This window comes from Felis catus, chromosome B1 (assembly GCF_018350175.1).
Source record: "Felis catus isolate Fca126 chromosome B1, F.catus_Fca126_mat1.0, whole genome shotgun sequence".
In the NCBI taxonomy this organism is placed as follows: Eukaryota; Metazoa; Chordata; class Mammalia; order Carnivora; family Felidae; genus Felis; species Felis catus.
In genome coordinates, this window is record NC_058371.1 from 110,732,312 (window position 1) to 110,752,736 (window position 20,425).

Genomic DNA, 20,425 nt, shown 5'->3' on the forward strand with positions numbered 1-20,425 from the left:
CAGCAAAATACCTCACTTTTTTTTTTTTTGGAGTCCTCATCTCTAAGATGAGATACTGTCGGGCAGAGCTGTAATGAATATTAAATGAGATAATGTATATAAAGATAAAGTATTTATTCCTGATAAATCCTGATGCTAAGTATATGGTAGCTATTGTTTTCCATATTATTATGTTGTTAGAGACAATTTTATATGTGATAAATACTAACATCAATATTTTATAAACATTTAATGAACCCTCAGTTGAATTTAAAAATTCTCTATAAAACGCCTTATATAAAAAAGACTTTTAGCTACATTGCATTTACTCTAGTTTGGACATTTCAGATTGACTTCTATTAACTATAGAATACACTATTAACACAAAATTAATTTTAGTAACAAAAATATTATATGAAACTTTGCTTTATGTTTTTCTAAATAATTGGAATCTATTTAACCTTGTTTTCTTTAAAGGCTTCTCAGTCTTGGATTTGAAAAGTTCGTCAGAGTTGGGAGTGTTAGGAAGATTGCCAAACCAATTTTACCTTATAGGTGAGAACACTGAATTCCAGAAGTCACAAAGTGCTCAGAGAAGTACAATTTTTTTTTAAGTTTATTTATTTATTTTTGAGAGAGAGTACACCCACGTACGCACAAGCGGGGGAGGGGCAGAGAGAGATTGGGATAAAGAAAATCCCAAGCAGACTCCACACTCAGTGTGGAGCCCAGCACTGGGACTTGATCCCAACACTTTGAAATCATGACCTGACCTGAAACCCAGAGTCTGTTGCTCAACTGACTGAGCCACCCAGGCACCCCAAGAAGTATAATAATTTTATATAACTCTTACCTTAAATTTGGTTTTTGAAGAAGAGTGGAGAAAGATTTATCTTTTTTTTCTTTTTTATCTTTTTTAACTTAGAAAATCTGTATTTTATATTTTTATAATGTGAAAATGGGACAAAGAGGGATATTGTTTTATGTAATACTTTTTTTAGTTTGCATGCTAGCTCAGAAAATGAAAACGAGCAACTAAAAGAACTGAACGCACTAATGAAAGAAGACTTGACTCCTCTGGAAAAGATCTATGTCAGAAAAAGTATTGAGCAGCATAAACTGGGGACCAATAAAACCCTGCTGAAGCAGGTACGTTTGTTTCTTCATTTATACATACTATTCAGATTTCTTTTTCTTGTTGACGGAGAGTATTTCCTTTAAATAAAACAAATGACTGTGATAGTTTAGATTCAAATAAGGTGTGTGTATGTCCATCTGGTGTGTGTTTTATCCTATCGGAAAACACTCTTCAAATTTGTGAACAGATCCAGCTTACCATGACTGAGTTATCTTTTCTCCTTTTCTGTATTTGCGTGTGTGTATTTAAAATATTTATTCATTATTTATTTATAATTTTGACACAGAAAGAGCACATGTGGGGGAGGGGCAGAGAGAGATGGGGAGAGAGAGGATCCCAAACAGGCCCCGCACTGTCAGCACCGAGCCCAATGCAGGATTTGAACGTATGAAACTGTAAGATCATGACCTGAGCCGAAATCAAGAGTCAGACTCAACCAACTGAGCCACCCAGGTGCCCCTATTTGTATATCTTTTTATAAGCTTAAAGAGGAAAGAGAAAAGGTTTTTATTATTAATGCATTATTTTATAATTTTTATATAAGTTATATATAAGTATATTATTTATAATAATTATTTATTATAGAGAAAAACCTCCCCTTAAAGAGGAAACAGAAGATAGTTTTCTGGGCAAGTTAAGTGAAACTTGGTTTTTTTCTAGGTGAAATTGGAGAGGAGAAGGTCTGACCTGGGCAAAATATCAAGTGAAATTTGTCTTTAATGCTTTCCCTAGAAAGCCAAGCCTTTCAGGGTCTGTCTGTATCTGAGAATCTAGGAGTCTCAGATACTTGCTTCTAGGTATTGGAAACCAAGACCGGGCACATAGGATCCTAACCTGTAACAGGTAGCATCATCCCTTTTATCAACTTCTCATCCAGAGCAGCTTCCTTCAGCTGGCAGCTGATGAGAAAGAAGCCAATGAGTAGCTCCCACCAATGAAAGGAGAGCATGCAGAAAAGAAAGAGGAATGGAGGAAAAGGGGGTTGTTGGCTTTTTGGACCATGTGGACATTGGTCACTTTCTGCAAGAGATTTGGAAAAATCGGGGCACCTGGGCGGCTCAGTCAGTTGAGCGGCTGACTCTTGGTTTCAGCTCAGGTCATGACCTCACGGTTCATGAGTTCAAACCCCGCATCGGTCTCTGCACTGATAGTGTGGAGCCTGCTTGGGATTCTCTTTCTCTCCCTCTCCCTCCCCCACCCCTTCTCAAAATAAATAAACTTAAAAAAATTATATAAAAAGAAATTTGGAAAAATCAACATGCTTGGGTCCTGGTATTGCTTAGCTCTTTCCAAAAAATGCTGCTTAACAAACAAAATCTCAGTACTTTAAGACAACAGACTCATGACTATAGAGGTCATTTGGCACGGCCCAGCTTGAGGCTGTGGTTCAGGTCTCTCGTTCTGAGAACAGTTGCCTATGGCACGATGGCCTTCTGACGGATGGCAGAAGCACAAGAAGGTGGGCAGGATCACACAAATACATTTAAAGCGTTCATATTATGTCTGCTAATACTCCATTTGCTTTAACAGGTCAGATGGCCAAGCCCAGCAGTAGTGGGACAGGGAAATACACTCCACTTACTTCTCTGGTGGGAAGTGCTGCAAAGCCACATGGCAAAGGGTGCGGATGTGTAATACTCTCACAAGGAGGGAGGGGGGAATTGGAAATGATAACCAATCTGCAACAAGTTTTGCTTACAGAAGTCCTCAGAAGGCTTCAGACGAGCTTTCAAGTATTTTGAATTATAGAGTCAAATTGTACTTCCTTCTCTACTTAATCCAGAAGGGCTTAGTTTGACTGTGTTCAATCAATGCAAATTAGTCATTTATGTAAATTATTTACCATTTTAGTCACTTATTCAATATAATATTGACATGTAAGAATAATTGTTAACGACTTCTTTGATAATTTTCTAAGCGAAAGCCCAGATAGCATAATCTGTTGCTCACTGGTAATATCTGTTCACAAATGAGAACTCTTTTAAAGGAAACATTTTTCTTAAAGTTTATTTAGCAAATTTCCAAGGTCAGAGCTAACACATTTCTAAAGTGGCATGTCTTTACAATAAAATTAATTTTAAAAAATGCTTCGTGGTTGACTATTTCCTAGATCAATAATAAAAATCTCTTCTGTGGTTAGAACCTCAGCAATACAAGGACAAATTAAAATATATAAATAATACAGTATTTTATTTTATTTTTCAATATAATTTATTGCCAAATCGGCTAACATACAGCATGTGAAGTGTGCTCTTGGTTTTTGGGGTAGATTCCCATGGTTCATCGCTGACATACAACCCCTAGTGCTCATCCCAACGAGTGCCCTCCTCAATAATAATATGATATTTTAAAGAAAACTTAGTTATTTAGGTTTTTGTATTAGATATTTATTTAACTAAAAAAACTGCTTCCTGGGTCACAACTTCAGGGTTCTCATTCTAAGCTTGTCTTATCAGATACAGTTCCCAGAAATTAAATGAGGAATGCCATTTGAGAGTGGTACCATGAGAATGTATAGTGCTACAGTGTGGTGTCCTCTGCTGGATCCTTTCGCAAGAGCTGAATATTTAAAAACTGTGGAGTTTCTAATATAAATGGGGCCTTGGGATTTTTGGTTTTGTTTTTAACAAGAGGAAAACCTAACTGACGAAGGGTTATTGTATGTAATAAATGTTATCTATTATTAAAGAAAGTAAGGAGTTTATAGTATTTCTTGTTTCACAGGGCCTATGGAGGCAGTGTTTAATTTGTAAAGCATATTTTTGTCAATCACATTTGTTGACAAAATTTTGGTCAGTTTGTGTGGACTGCCCTTGCTACCAAGAAGTAGAATTATACTTCAGATTGTTAAGAGAGGAAAAAAAATGTATATATGCTTGTGTGTATGTGTATCTATACACACGTGTGTGTTTGTGTGTGTGTGTAGCTATTAGACTACTAGTACAATGGCCACATGTAATTAGAAAATTCAGTCATTTTCCTCTTGTTTATATTTAGTTGCAGAGATTAAATATGAGCTTTTTTTTTTTTTTTTTTTTTTTTTTTTACATCAGGCTTTTTGCCTTGAGAATAATGGTATTCTCTTATAAGATTCAAATATACTTACAGGCCACAAGGACACTAATTTACTGTTGCTTACAAGTAGCCATCTTTACTTTCTTAAGTAAGTTAAAATCCTAGAGTGCAGTTCATTAGTGTGTTCAGTGCTCTTCGTGGAGCACTTTGGCCTGTGTTGATGATAACACATGTGGTGTTTATTTAGCGTCATCTAGAAGGATAAAATATGCATGTCATCCTTAATGTTTTAAATCCTGACACTGTAATACCTCCCTTGTGAATATCAAAATGTGTCTTTTATCTGTTCTTATTAAGGGGCTTGTGGCTTAAGTAGCCTCTATGCTGTGATCTCCATTCACTCTGTGGGAATGACAAAAATGTGGAAATAAAGTGACCTATGATTTCTGATTGCCAGTAATTAAATTAGGACAGCTCGTTTCTGATTTTAGCCTACAAGTTCTTTGGTAAATACATTGTCTTATTTTTTAAAAGTTTGTTAATTAATAATATTCTTATTGTAATAAAGGTGCGGGTAGTTGGAGTTACCTGTGCAGCCTGCCCATTCCCATGCATGAATGATCTTAAATTTCCTGTAGTTGTGCTGGATGAGTGTAGTCAAATAACTGAACCGGCCTCTCTCCTTCCCATTGCAAGGTAACCTAAAAAATTCCTTTCCAAAACACACTCAGATATCATAATATTTCAAATAATTTTGCACTTCAAACGCTTACCAAACTTTTTGAAAATTTTTAACAGTTTAGGTACTAAAGTGACTTTTTAAAAGAATGCAGAGGGGAACTTTTGAGAGGGGTTAATGTGTCAAAATTTTGTTAGATCACAGTTGAGACATTTGGATCACATAATTCTTTTTAAAGTTTTCGTTTTAATTCCAGGGAGTTAATATACAATGTTATATTAGTTTCAGGTATACAATATAGTGATTCATCAATTCTGTACATCATCCTGTGCTCATCACAAGTGCCCTCCTTAATCCCCATCATCTATTTCACCCCATTCCCCCCACCCACCTCCCCTCTTGCAACCATCTGTTTGTTCTCGATAGTTAAGAGTTTGTTTCTTGGTTTACCTCTCTCTTATTTTTTTCCCTTTCTTGTTTATTTTTAAATTCCACATATGAGTGAAATGAGATGGTATTTGTCTTTTTTTGGTTGATTTGTTTCACTTAGCATTATACTCTCTCACTCCATCTGTGTCATTGCAAATGGCCAGATTTCATTCCTTTTTTATGGCTGAATGATATTCATTGTATGTATACACCACTTCTTTATCCATTCATCAGTGGATGGACACTTGGGCTGCTATTATATCTTTGCTATGGTAAATAATGCTGCTGTAAACATAAGAGTGCATGTATCCCTTTGAATTAGTATTTTTGTATCCTTTGGGTAAATACCTAGTAGTGCAATTGCTAGATCATAGGGTAGTTCTATTTTTAACTTTTTGAGGAACCCCTACAGTGTTTTCCATGGTGGCTGTACCAGTTTGCATTCCCACCAATAGTGCACAAGGGTTCCTTTTTCTCCACATCCTCGCCAACACCTGTTGTTTCTTTGGTTGTTGATTTTAGCCATTCTAACAGGTGTGAGGGGCCTGAGTTCTAATCCTTGTTCTATCCCCAGTTAATGAGGGAACGAGTACCTACTGTCATGATTTTCCCAGGACTTGGGAGGTCTTGCATCATGGGAATTTTAGGTTAAACTGGGACAGTCCTAAGCAAACCAATATGAGTTGGTCACCCCACTCAGGAGCGGGGAATGGAGGAACAGTAAGGTACAGAGGATAGAGGAGTAATAGGGTCAATCTATTTAACAATAGAAGCAATAATGCTAGTATGAGTAACAAGAAATATTTCCTGTTATGTGAAGCACCTGCTGTATACTAAACACATTATATACTGCACGAAGTCCTGATAACAGTTATGCAAAGTAGTAGCACATCCAGGTTACTGGTAAGAGTGCTGAAGCTTGGTGAAGTTAAATAACTTGTTGTGTCCATAGAACATAATGGAGTTGAGATTTAGATACAAGTTTTTCTACAAAAAATTGGGACATTTTCCCATGATATCCTACCTCGATTTAAAAAGACATTTAGCCACAGGAACCTAATTTATTTCATCTCTAAAGAAAGAGTTTAAGCCAAATGTTTTCTATGAAAGCCTCTAAGTTTATAGAATTTAAAAGTCATTGTTTCTCAAAACGTGTTGTGCAAAATGCTAATTCCATGCAGAGGCAAGGGGACATTTAGTATGTTTTATGTAGGAAAAAATTGTAAGGGGTTTTTTACTGAGTAAGTTCAAAGCCTTTTAATACATTTATTAGCATTATTAAGCCTTGTTAGTTCCCAGAACTCTGGGAATACATGTTGGAAAATAGTGCAGCAAATGATGTCAATGCATGCCTTCTCTTATTGCTTAGATTAATTTTTGGAATTCTGTTTTTAGGTTCGAGTGTGAAAAGCTGATTCTTGTTGGAGATCCCAAACAGCTTCCTCCTACTATTCAGGGTTCTGATGCAGCTCATGAAAATGGATTAGAACAAACTCTTTTTGATCGGCTCTGCTTAATGGTACTACTGTTCAATTCATGCAGAATTATCATTTATGGATTATATACTGCGTAGATAGATCGAAAATGAAAATATTAGAAGACTTAGTCCCTGCCCTAAAATAATTGTAACTGTTTAGAAAGTACCCCTCTTAAAGATAACTAGCACCTTGTAATTTAAGTACCCTTTTATATAATGAATCTTTTCCCCATGTACTACTTTAATAGTGGGTAGTAAATATATTGCTTTTGCTCTAAAATCTTAAAAAACTCTATAATGTCTTTATTATCCATGTCCCCTATTGTAGAGCTGTTGTAGAGTGCTGTTTCATATTTAAAAGAATTTTTTAAATTAATTATTAATATACACATATATATTTTTTAACACTTACTAATTTTGAGAGAGAGGGATCCTGAGCAGGGGAGGAGCAGAAAGAGAGGGAGAGACAGAATCCCAAGAAGTCAGCCAGAGCCCAATGCAGGGCTCGAACTCAGTGAACCATGAGATCATGACCTGAGCCTAAATCAAGTCTGACACTTAACCGATGGAGCCACCCAGGCTCCCCTAATTATTAATATATCTTTTAAAATTTAATTTATTTATGTATTTATTTTTACTTTACATCCAAGTTAGTTAGCATATAGTGCAACGATGATTTCAGGAGTAGATTCCTTAATGCCCCTTATCCATTTAGCCCATCCCCCTCCCCCAACCCCTTCAGTAACCCTCTGTTTGTTCTCCATATTTAAGAGTCTCTTATGTTTTGTCCGCCTCCCTGCTTTTATATTATTTTTGCTTCCCTTCCCTTGTGTTCATCTGTTCTGTGTCTTAAAGTCCTCATATGAGTGAAGTCATATGATACTTGTCTTTCTCTGACTACTTTCGCTTAGCATAATACCCTCTAGTTCCATCCATGTAGCTGCTCATGGCAAGATTTCATTCTTTTTGATTGCCGAGTAATACTCCATTGTGTGTGTGTGTGTGTGTGTGTACACCACATCTTCTTTACCCATTCATCCATCGATGGACATTTGGGCTCTTTCCATACTTTGGCTATTGTTGATAATGCTGCTATAAACATTGGGGAGCATGTGCCCCTTCAAAACAGCATACCTGTATCCCTTGGATAAATATGCTTTGTCAAAGATTAGCTGGCCATATGTTTGTGGGTCCATTTCTGGGTTCTCTATTCTGTTCCATTGATCTGAGTGTCTGTTCTTGTGCCAGTACCATACTGTCTTGATGGTTACAGCTTTGTAATACAGCTTGAAGTCTGGAATTGTGATGCCTCCTGCTTTGGTTTTCTTTTTTCCAGCATTGCTTTGGCTATCTGGGGTCTTTTCTGGTTCCATACAAATTTTAGGATTGTTTATTCTAGCTCTGTGAAGAATGCTGGCGTTATTTTTATAAGGATTGCATTGAATATATAGATTGCTTTGGGTAGTATTGACATGTTAGCAATCTTTGTTCTTCCTATCCAGGAGCATGGAATCTTTTTCCATATCTTTGTGTCTTCAATTTCTTTCATAAGCTTTCTATAGTTTTCAGTGTATAGATTTTTCACCTCTTTGGTTAGATTTATTCCTAGGTATTTTATGGATTTTGATGCAGTTGTAAATGGGATCGATTCTTTTATTTCTCTCTCTGTTGTTTCATTGTTGGTGTACAGGAATGCAACCAATTTCTGTGCATTGTTTTTATGTCCTGCAACTTTGCTGAATTCAAAATCAGTTCTAGCAGTTTTTTGGTGGAATCTTTTGGGTTTTCCATATAGAGTATCATGTCATCTGCGAAAAGTGGAAGTTTGACCTCATGGCCGATTTGGATGCCTTTATTTCTTTATGTTGTCTGATTGCTGAGGCTAAGACTTCCAATACTGTGTTGAATAACAGTGGTGATAATATATCTTTAAATAGAGGTGACATTCACATAATGTAAAATTAACCGTTTTAAAAGTGGATAATTCAGTGGCATTTAATACGTTCACGGTACTCTGTAAACACGGGCTCTATTTGAAAACACTTCTGTCACCCAAAAATAAAAACCCATACCCATTTAGCAGTTTCTCCATTCCCTCCTCTCTCCAGACCCTGGCAACCACCAGTCTGTTTTCAGTCTGTATAGTCGTATCTAGTCAGTATACTTTATGTCATACAATCTTACAACTTTCATATCATATACAACCCAGAATCTATACAATATGTGACCTTTTGTGCCTGGCTTATGTCACTTAGCACCGAGTTTTTGAGGTTCATCTACATTATAGCATATATCAATACTGTATTACATTAAATAAAAATACATTCTTTTTTTTTTTTTAATACATTCTTAATGGTACTGTAGTCATCTCCCTACTCATATCTAGAACTTTTTCATTATCCCAACAGAAACTTTGTACCCATTAAACAATAATTCCTCTTCTTTCCTGAGCACCTGGTAACCTCTATTCAGCTTTCTGCCTCTGTGAATTTGCCTCCTCTATGTGCTTCATGTAAGTATAATCATATGATTTGTGTCCTTTTGCGTTTGGCTTATTTACTTGGCATAAGCCATTCAGCGTGTGTCCATGTTGTAATATGTGTCAGAATTTCATTCCTTGTTAACACCAAATAATATTCCATTGTATGTAATACTACATTTCATATATCCACTCATGTGTGGATGGATATTTGGGTTGTTTCTGTCTTTCAGCTATTGTGAATAACAGTGCCATGAGCATTGGTATACAGATAGCTGTTCGAGTCTCTGCTTTCAGTTCTGTTGAGTATACATGCAGAAGTGCTACTACTGGGTCATATAATAATTTTATGTTTTTTTTTTTAAATCCATTCTCTTTATTTTTTTATTTTTTAAGTTTTTATTTGAATTCCAGTTAGTTAACATACAGTGTAATATTAGTTTCAGGTGTACAGTGTAGTGATTCAACACTTCCATACAACACCTGACGCTCATTACAGTAAGTGCCCTTCTTAGTCCTGATCACCTGTTTAACCCATCCCCCACCCACTTCCCCTCTGGTAACCACATCAGTTTGTTTTCTGTAGTTAAGAGCCTGTTAGGGGCACCTGGGTGGCGCAGTCGGTTAAGTGTCCGACTTCAGCCAGGTCACGATCTCGCGGTCCGTGAGTTCGAGCCCCGCATCGGGCTCTGGGCTGATGGCTCAGAGCCTGGAGCCTGTTTCCGATTCTGTGTCTCCCTCTCTCTCTGCCCCTCGCCCGTTCATGCTCTGTCTCTCTCTGTCCCAAAAATAAATAAACATTGAAAAAAAAATTTAAAAAAAAAAGAGTCTGTTCCTTTCTTTTCTTTTCTTTTTTCTTTTTTTCTTTTTTAACCTTTGTTCATTTTTGAGAGAGACAGAGTGCATGCAGTGATGGAGCAGAGAGAGAGGGAAACATAGAATACAAAGCAGACTCCAGGCTCTGAGCTATCAGCTCAGAGCCTGACGTGGGGCTTGAACTCACGAACTGTGAGATCAGGACCTGGGCTGAAGTCAGACACTTAACTGACTGAGCCACCCAGGTGCCCCTTGACAGTTTCCTTTGATGAACAAAAGTTCTGTAATTTTGGTGAAATCCAGTTTATCTATTTTTTTTTTCTTGTGTTGCTTGTGCTTTTGGGGTCATATCCATGAAACCTCATCCAGTATCATACAAATTTTCCCCAGTGTTATCTTCAAGAGTTTTATAGTTTTGGTCTTACATTTAACTTAAGATTCTTTGATCCATCTTGAGTTTATTTTTGTAAAGGTATAAGATAGGGTCCAGTTTTTTTTTTTCCCCCATGCATATATTCAGTTTTTCTAGCACCATTTGTCAAAAAAATCTGTCCTTTCCCCATTGAATGGTTTTGGCACCCTTGACAAAAATCAGTTGACTATGTGCAGGTTTATTTCTGGACCCTCTATTCTATTCCATTGGTCTATATTATTTAATTTTTTATGGATGAATAATATTCCATTGTATGCATGTACCACAATTTGCTTATCTATTTATTATTACTATTGTTTTGATGCAATATTCAAAATCAAGCTATTTTTATAAGCAGAAGATTAAAGCATTACGGCCAAAAGAATATAGAAAATCTACCAAAAGAAAAATTTTATCAATGTTGCTAGCTTAAATTGCATTTAAGGAGTTACTTTGCTGTTTGAACTTTCAATAATCTGTACTTTTTGAGAGAGAGAGAGAGGGTGTAACTGAGCAAAGGGCAGACAGAGAGAGAGAGAGGGAGAGAGAGAGAACTGGGGCTCACCCAAAGCAGGGCTCATGCTCACCCAAAGTGGGGCTTGTGCTCATTTGAAGCAGGGTTTGTATTCATGAACCATGAGATCATGGCCTGAACTGAAGTCAGATGCTTAACTTACTGAGCCCCCCAGACACCCAATAATCTGTACTTTCTTAACAGAGGAAGAAAAATGGAAATGAAACTAAAAGAATGATTAAATCTCAAATAAATGTTTCTTCACCCTTAAGAGATAGTATTTCCTAAAAGATCCTTCTAACAAGAGATTTTAGATGGATGGATTGATTGCTTTGCTCTAAACGGTAGAGATATTAGTGCTCTCATGCTTTTCCCCCTTTTCTTATCCCTTCCCTTATTCCTATTTTTGTTAGTTACATTGTTATTCTTTTTGTTCTATAGTCATAATTTGTACGATTGTTTAGAGTCATTCTATATATTTTTTAATTTTTTAAAAAAATGTTTATTTTGAGAGAGAGAAAGAGCACGCATGCACACGCGCGCACGCACACGTGTGCGCATGCATGTGGGGGAGGGGCAGAGAGAGGGAGAGAGAGAAAATCCCAGAAAGGCTCCACACTGTCAGCACAGAGCCCCGACCCAAGACTCGATCTCACAAACTATGAGATCATGACCTGAGCCACCCAGGTGACCCTAGAATTAGTTCTATATTTAGAAGTTTCAGTGTCATTCATATGGGTGCCTTGGACTTCATCATCAATTTTTTTTTTTTCAAGAATGACTTATAGATACATACTTTCCTGAGTCCGTTTTGTTTCAAAATGTCCATTGCTTTTAAATGTAAAAGGCATCTTGGCTTATTGAATAGTTGCATCAAGTATTACTGTGAATTTTAGGGCCAGCCTGATTATTTTCCCCTTGTAATGATTTATTTTTTCTACCTAGATACAATAACTCTTTTTACAACCTTAAAGTTTATAAATTTGCCACAGTATATCTCAGTGTGGAGCTTTCTGTAATCGTTCTGTAATAAAAGTTCTCTCAAACTGGAGACTCTTGTTTCTTTGTTTCAGAAAAGGCTTCTGCTCTACCTGATGAATTCTCTACCAGTAGCTTAGTCTGTGCAGGATGCTGTAAGAAAATACCATAGACTGGGTGGCTTAACCAACAGACATTTATTTCTCACAGTTCTGGAGGCTGGGAAGGCCAAGCAAGATCAAGGTACCTTCAGATTTGGTTCCTGGTAAGAATGCTCTTCTTGGCCGTGTCCTCACGTGGTAGAATGAGAAAAAAACTCTGGCCTCTTCCTCTTCTAATAAGGAAACTAATCTTATCATAAGGACCCCATCCTCATGACCTCATCTGAACCTAATTACCTTCCAAAGGCCTCGCCTCCAAATATCATCTCCGTGGGGTTTAGGGCTGCAACATAGGAACTGGGGTCGGAGACACATTTGGTCAAAAATACAAAGTCCCCTCAATTATTTTTATATTGGGTATCTTTATCTGTTTCCATTAATGTTACTTTAATTTTTTGTCTTCATTATCTGTGAAGGCTTTCTAATCTGTCTGTTCCCCTTACACTGAGTTTGAAGTTGCATTGAGTTTTAAGTTGGGTTGTAGTGAGTTTTATGAAGAAATTCCATTTGTTCTTTGCTTCCTTTAGTTCTCTAATGATACTATTTTGAAAATTAGTTTGTTTTCTTAGGATTGAAATTTCCCTTTTAATCTCATTATCTTTTTAAATCTCATTGTCTTTTCATCATCTCACTGTTGAGATTTTATTTCACTCAGTTACATTCTGATTATATTCTAAAGGTTGAGACTTGAGGAAAACTTTCTTCTGTTTCTTGATTATATTTTGTCTGGGCTGCGTTCTATACATAGTGTTTGCATTGTCTTTATCTTGTTAGTTTGAGGGGAAGCTGTAGTGTGTTAGCACAGTTGCCATTCCTGCTTGATCTCCTGATGTTCTTGCTTAGGTAGCTCTCAGATTCTGTATTTTCTTAGTACCCTGAAAATAGGGTGTGGGGAGTGGGGTAGGTGTGGGACTGGAATAGAACTGAATTAAGAATGTGTACTGTCTTGGGGCACCTGGGTGGCTCAGTCGGTTGAGCGTCTGACTTTGGCTCAGGTCGTGATCTCACGGTTCATGGGTTCGAACCCTGCGTGGGGCTCTATGCTGACAGCTTGGAGCCTGGAGCTGCTTCGGATTCTGTGTGTGTCTCTCTCTCTGCCCCGTTTGTTCATTCCCTCTCTCTGTCTCTTTCTCTCTCTCAAAAATAAGTTAAAAAAAAAAAAAAAGGTTAAGAACGTGTACTGCCTTTTTTTGCTTACATGGGCTCTCTCAATTCTAAGGTTTTATTAAATATCCAGTATCAGGATTCATTCCACATAGTTGGAGGTATTGTCCCTTTCCCAGACAAGGAATATTCTTGGACTTCAGGTGTCCCCCAGTTTGATGTTTCATCCTCAGAGCCTTCACTTCACTAAAAACTAACTGCTCAGATCACTTTCCCTCTTTCATTACTATTCTTAGGAGCAATTTCTATGTTATGACTTCTAGAGAAGTTAGGAATCTCACCATACAGATGGTCCTTGACTTACAATGTTTGGACTTAACAATTTCAACTGTATGATGGTGTGAAAGTGATACACATTTAGTAGAAACTATCCTTTGAATCTTGAATTTTGATCTTTTCCCAGGCTAACGATATGATGTAAGATCCTCTCTCATGATGCTGGGCAGTGCAGCGAGCCACAGCTCCCAGTCAGCCACATGGTCATGAGTGTAAACAACCTATACACTTACAGCCATTCTGCACCCATACAGCCATTCTATTTTTCACTCTCAGTATTGTGTTAAATAAATTACATGAAATATTCAATATTTCATTATAAATTAGGCTTTGTGTTAGATGATTTAACCCAATTGCTAGCTAATGTAAGTATTCTGAGCATGTTTAAGGTAGAATAGGCTAAGCTATGATGTTCCATAGGGTAAGTGTATTAAATGCATTTTCACTTCCATTTTCAACTTATGATGAGTTCATCAGGATGTAACACCATCATAAGTCAAGAAAGATCTGTACTGCATTTCTCCCTTCTGCTTTATTTTTTTTTTAATTTTTTTTTAATGTTTATTTTTGAGACAGAGAGAGACAGAGCATGAACGGGGGAGGGTCAGAGAGAGGGAGACACAGAATCTGAAACAGGCTCCAGGCTCTGAGCTGTCAGCACAGAGCCCGACGCGGGGCTTGAACTCACGGACTGTGAAATCATGACCTGAGCCGAAGTCGGCCACTTAACCGACTGAGCCACCCAGGCACCCCTCTCCCTTCTGCTTTAGAATGCTGTTTCTTGATAAGCACTTTATAAACTTTATGGCATTGAGTTGTCTCTAAACCTTTCTTTGGTGCATGGCTACTGAATTTTTCCTTTGCTGTTGTTTTTAATATATTGTTGTAGATGTTTCTTTAGATATTGGAGAATGGATTGTGCAAGGCAGTGTTATTCCACCTTTTTCAGAAGTTTCCCCTTACACTGAGTTTCAAGTTGTGTTCTTTTGAGTTGAGTTGTACTCAATTTTGTGAAGACTCAAGCTTTCAATTACCTTGAGTTATTAATTGTAACTGAATTGAATTGCACAACTTTCTACCCCTTCCGTGATAAGTCCGTGTTCAGATTCTTTTGAATCAGACCTTTCCATTGGCTTTTAAAAAATCTTAATTTAAAAAATTATTTATGGATTCTGGAAACATTTTTAAATAGGTAACCTAGTCACATGATTCAAAATGCAAATTCTAAAGGAACCATAAAGTAGAGTGAAGACTTTTACTCCTGTCCCCCAACCGCTCAGTTTTTCTCCCCCAAAGCACTGTCATCTTTTTCTTGTATTCTTCTAGTGATAATTTATGCCATCATAAGCAAATACATAAAATATTTCGCCCCTTTTACAAACGCTACCATACAATGCATGCCGTTATGCTCTTTGCTCTTTCACTTATCTGTTGTCGATGATGTTTAAAACATGAAGTAGATTATTGAGGGAATTTTAAAAGGGCAAATAAAGATAGACTGAAAAGTGGATTTATTTGTAGAATATAATGGAATTGAATTTACGAAATGGAATATATAAAACATTCAAGGTGAATGAACTTGATCCATATAGATCATTCTCATAAACATAGTAGATGTTGAAAGAAGCAAGGTACAAAGAGATACATAGTATAAAATACAATTTATGTGAATTTCAAAAACACAGCAAATAATGTGTATTATTCATACATACATGCCCATGTATGAAACATAAAGCTTGCATGGGAATGCCATAAGACACAGTTAGTATTGGAGCTGTTTCTAGAGAAGGTGGTAGAGGAAATAGATGAGCGCGGGGGCGGGTGGGGGGGCATAGCTATCTATGCCACATTTCATATTTTAACAAAAAGGAAATCTGAAGCAAGATGACTAAATACTAATGTCAGATTTGTGTGGTACATAGATGAGTATTATATTTTTTTGCTTTTCTGTGTATTTGAACTAGTTCAGAATTAATTAAAAGAAACAAAAATAATATCTATTATTCATTATAGAAAGTGTGGAAACTACAGAAAACTAAAAGGTTAAAAAAAATCTATAATAACCTCACTGCCCCCAAGAGAAAATCCTTTGTAATATTTTGGTATCATTCCTTCCAGCTTTTATCCTAGGGGTATCTGCATATATCAAATATATACACTGTAAGAATACATATATTTGATATATGTGCACACAATGGAATATCATTCAGCCATAAAAAAAGAGGGAAGTCTTGCCACTTACAACGACATGGATATACCTTGAGAGCATTATGCTAAGTGAAATAAATCAGAAAGAGATAAATACTGTATGTTATCACTTACCTGTAGAATCTAAAAAAATGCTGACCTCATAGAAACAAAGAGTAGAATGGTGGTTACCATGAGCTAGGAGGTAGAAAGGTAGGAAGAGGGAGATGTTGGTCAAAGGGCATAAATTTCCAGTTATCAGATGAGTAAGTTCTGGGGATCTAATTAACAGCATGGTAATTATAGTTAATAATATCATATACTTGAAAATTGCTAAGAGAGTAGATGTTGCATGTTCTCACTATTAAAAAAAGAAATGTAATTACCCAATTATGTGATGTGATAGAGGTGTTACCTAATGCTATGGTGGTAGTCAATTTGCAATATATGAATATCAAATCAATTCATGGTTCACCTTCAGCTTATACAATTGTGTTATACTTACACAATTATGTTGTATGTCAATTATATCGCAATAAATCTGTAAAAATATGTATTTTTACGTAGTTGAAACCATACCATGTAGTTACTCTCCTGCCTTTTTTAAACTTTGCATTATAATAAACCATTTCCCTGTGTTATTACTAGTTTTATAATCACTGTTGTCACAAATATTTTAATCACCAAATATTATGTGAATATACCATACTTTAATCATTTTTCTAACATTGTTTCTAGTACTAAATAATGGTCCTTTGAATAAAAAAAATCATTTAAGAATTTTTGTACTTTGAGCATATTTTATATTTTTGGCAGAGGTTTTCACATGCCCACTGACTTAGACTCATCCGCAAACTTATGCCCTAAATAGTACAAGGACTGTTTTTTTACTTACTGTTTTTCTTCCATAAAAGATACCTTGTCTGTGTGATCATTAATCCTGCCTTTAACTATGCATTATTATTATTAGAGTACCTTGTAGTTATTCAAAATGTTCAAATAGTGTTCCAGAACATTTTGCAAACACAGAGCATGCTCTACAAGAGCTCTAACTTGGATGGAATGTGGATTTTATGATGCACTAACAAGATTGGAAACTTCTTTGAGGATTCAAAATATAAGATGGCTTGTGCCCAAGGAGGAAAATTAATGAGCTATCAACAACTCTTTCTAACATTTTTTTAAAATTTTTAATGTTTATTTTTGAGAGAGAGAGAGAGAGAGCACGCACGCAGGCAGGGGAGGGACAGAGAGAGGGAGACACAGAATCCAAAGCAGGCTCCAGGCTCCGAGCTGTCAGCACAGAGCACGATGCAGAGCTCAAACCCACAAACCATGAGATCATGACCTGAGCTGAAGTCAGACACTTAACCGGCTGAGCCACCCAGGTGCCCCTCAAATATATATTTTTTAAAGATTCTTTTTCAATTTAGTGCCACATACATTATGAAACCACCTAATGTTAGTCACCAAACTTATTAGATAAGTCTAATATTTGACATGCTTTATAATTTTGTGGTGTAAATAATAGGTTACCATGAAGATATTTTTTAGTAATTAAAAATTGTTATTTATAGTCTATTTGATCATAGTTGTAATTCATTTCCTAAGAGCATAGTATGTTGATATTTTTAAATTTTTAAATACTAATCTTTTTTTTCCCCCTAAGGAAAAAAATGCTTTAATTTTTTTTTTTCTTGATTTAAATTTCTTAGGGTCATAAGCCAGTTCTGTTGAGAACCCAATACCGTTGTCACCCTGCAATCAGTGCTATCTCTAATGATCTGTTTTATGAAGGAAACCTCATGAATGGCATTTCAGAAACAGAGAGGAGCCCTTTATTGGAATGGCTCCCAACTCTGTGTTTCTATAACGTTAAAGGACTGGAGCAGGTAAATGACATTAATGAGAGTCAACATGGTTTAGTTTCCTGGTTTAATTTTATTGTTGTTGTTTATATGGTTTTCTTGGTCTTTCCACAGCCTTTCTGGGAAATATAATTTAGGCTCTGTTTCATATTCCAGATTGAAAGAGATAACAGCTTTCATAATGTGGCAGAAGCTGCTTTTACACTCAAGCTGATTCAATCACTGATTGTAAGTGGAATAGCAGGCTCGGTGATCGGGGTGATAACATTATACAAATCCCAGATGTACAAGGTCTGTATCGTATTATGACACTTAAATATTGGGACTTTTTGTTACAATATTTGACAGTTACATTTGAGTAGTAGTTGGGTTTGGTACTTAAAAAACTTTTGGGAGTGTAACATTTTTAAAAATTCTGATTTTTGTGTGGTCTGGCTTTTTTTCTGTATAATTAAATGTAAACCTAACAAGGTTTAATTAAATTCAGTTTACAGCTGTTAGGGCAAAAATGCAAATAAACAAATTAGAGGGAAGAAAATACAGTGTATGCTTTGTGTTTTGGGCCAGATGGGATTCAATCTCTGTTTTCCAAAATGTTCTTTCATTATTATTTCTTTTTATTAATAAATCAAAAGTAGATATTAATGTACATGTAAACCAATTACTTCTAACTAGTTTTTACTTTTTTTCTTTTTTAAAATATTTTTCATCTGTTCTATTATTAATTTTCAACTCTGAATTAGTGTATCTGGATGAATTCCCCAACAATAGATAAATCATCACTTTTGCTTTTGTTTCCTAATGTATATTGTCATCTAGTTATTTATGAATCATTTTAGAAACTACCAAATCTATGTGAATCATTAAAAAATGAAAATTATCCAGTACTAGTTAAATAAAAATGGCTGCTGTGAATAGGTTCAGGGCTTAAGTTCTTCATGGTCTCTTCCCTGTGTGATCTCGTCTTTTCCTCCACAGCTTTGTCATTCACTCAATGCCGTGGACTTTGATCATCCTGATATCAAAGCCGTGCAGGTATCCACAGTAGATGCTTTTCAGGGAGCTGAAAAGGAGATTATTATTCTGTCCTGTGTAAGGACAAGACAAGTAGGATTTATTGATTCAGAAAAAAGAATGAATGTTGCATTGACCAGAGGAAGGAGGCATTTGTTGATCGTGGGAAATTTAGCCTGTTTGCGGAAAAATCAACTCTGGGGACGTGTGATCCAACACTGTGAAGGTAAAATATAAAAATGTCTTTAATTCAAGTGTTTTGAATTAAAAATGACTCTTGAGTTAGTGCTTGGAGTGGTTCAGGTAGGACTAGCTCTGACTTTGCCACTGTGTGAGATGACTGAAATATCGTTGTCTCACATTTTATCTCTTTTTTAGGAAGGGAAGATGGATTACAACATGCAAGCCAATGTGAACCACAGCTGAATCATCTTCTTAAAGATTATTCTGAAAAACAAGCAGAAGAGAAACAGAAGAAAAAGAGTGAAAAAGATAAATCTCATTCACAAAAAGTCATGGCATAGATAATTTGTATTTATATGAATTTAAATTCATTTTACACTATATATTTTTTATATTTTTACTACCCCAAAATGTTATTGATAAAAAATTTATAATATTTATGTAATAAATTAACTCCAAATAAAAATTTATTCTTCAAAAAATATACATACTTATATTAAGATAGGCAGATGTTGAACGTAATATAAAATCTTACTAATAAAAATACACTTTTTTCTAAAAATTATTATTTCTGTTTGCTAAAGGAATAAATTTTACAAAGGGTATGGAAAAGCCTTCCTGGGGAATACCAATGTTACTTCAAAAATAAGTAAATATCTCAAAAACTCATCTATTAGAACATGGCTACAAAGTTGTATCAATACACCACTTTCTGAACTACAGTTCTATCAGAATCTTTAAAAACTAAATATATATAATGCCCAGTTATAAGTAAAAACATATTCACAATAACTTTTTAGAAATATAAAAAGAAGAAGAAAAATGCAAAAAATTCACTCCTGGAGAATGCAGTGCTCAGTACCTGGCCTTGTCCAGTACCCAGCACCATACCTGGTATTGTAGGTTCTCAGTAAGTAGCCATTGGATGAATGAACAAATGAATGAATGAGAGACTACCTTTGGTTCGTTTCCTTCTAGTCTTTTTCCTGTGCATTTATTCACATGGTAGATATTGGTATATAAAATATATAATGGATTTAAATTTTTTTATTTTGAAGTATTTTTTAATACACACGTATAGAAAAGTGTACAAATTACAAGTATACAGCTGAGTGAATTTTCATAAAGTGAATACATCTTTGTAATCAGCACTCAGATCACAGACGGAACATAACCAGTATCGGGAAGCCCCTTCGGTGTCCCCTCACTGCTACTACACTCTCACCCTCAGGGTAACCAATATCATAACTTTTAAAAACATAGGTTTGAGATTCATGTTATCATGTGCAGGCTTTGGACTTTATAGAAATGTAATCACATTATGCTTCTACATGTGATTGATTAAATATTCTCATGAGCTTCATTCACATTGTTTTGAATATTGGTAGTTTTTAATATTCTCGTTCCTGTTTGATATTCCACCGTAAAAACAACTGTAATCTACTTACGTATATTACTCTTTTTTTTTTTTGCCAGTTTTATTGAGAAATAATTGACATACGTCACTGCATAGGTTTAAGGCATACAGCATGATGGCTTCATTTACATGTATTGTGAAATGATGACCACAGTAGGTTCAGCTAACGTCCATCTTCTCATATAGGTACAATCAAAAAGAGGGAGAAAAAGGGAAAAATTTTTCTTGTGATGAGAATT

General features: G+C 35.7%; 1 protein-coding gene across 9 annotated transcripts in view; it reads left to right on the forward strand.

The window, feature by feature from the left end:
* Positions 1–19,592, forward strand: part of ZGRF1 (zinc finger GRF-type containing 1) — a 91,431-nt gene extending 71,839 nt beyond the window's left edge. For 5 of the 9 annotated variants that reach the window (XM_045055989.1, XM_045055990.1, XM_045055994.1 and 2 more), the window contains 8 exons: positions 457–534; positions 981–1,128; positions 4,701–4,828; positions 6,636–6,759; positions 17,420–17,596; positions 17,729–17,863; positions 18,551–18,812; positions 18,965–19,592. In XM_045055989.1, the coding sequence (XP_044911924.1) occupies positions 457–534; positions 981–1,128; positions 4,701–4,828; positions 6,636–6,759; positions 17,420–17,596; positions 17,729–17,863; positions 18,551–18,812; positions 18,965–19,110 (1,198 nt within the window). In that variant the 3' untranslated portion in view covers positions 19,111–19,592. Of the gene's footprint in view, positions 1–456; positions 535–980; positions 1,129–2,647; positions 3,376–4,489; positions 4,639–4,700; positions 4,829–6,635; positions 6,761–17,419; positions 17,597–17,728; positions 17,864–18,550; positions 18,813–18,964 lie in introns of those variants that run through there. The other 4 variants (XM_045055992.1, XR_006596853.1, XR_006596852.1 and 1 more) reach the window with 4 other exon arrangements.
* The last annotated feature ends 833 nt before the right edge of the window (positions 19,593–20,425 follow it).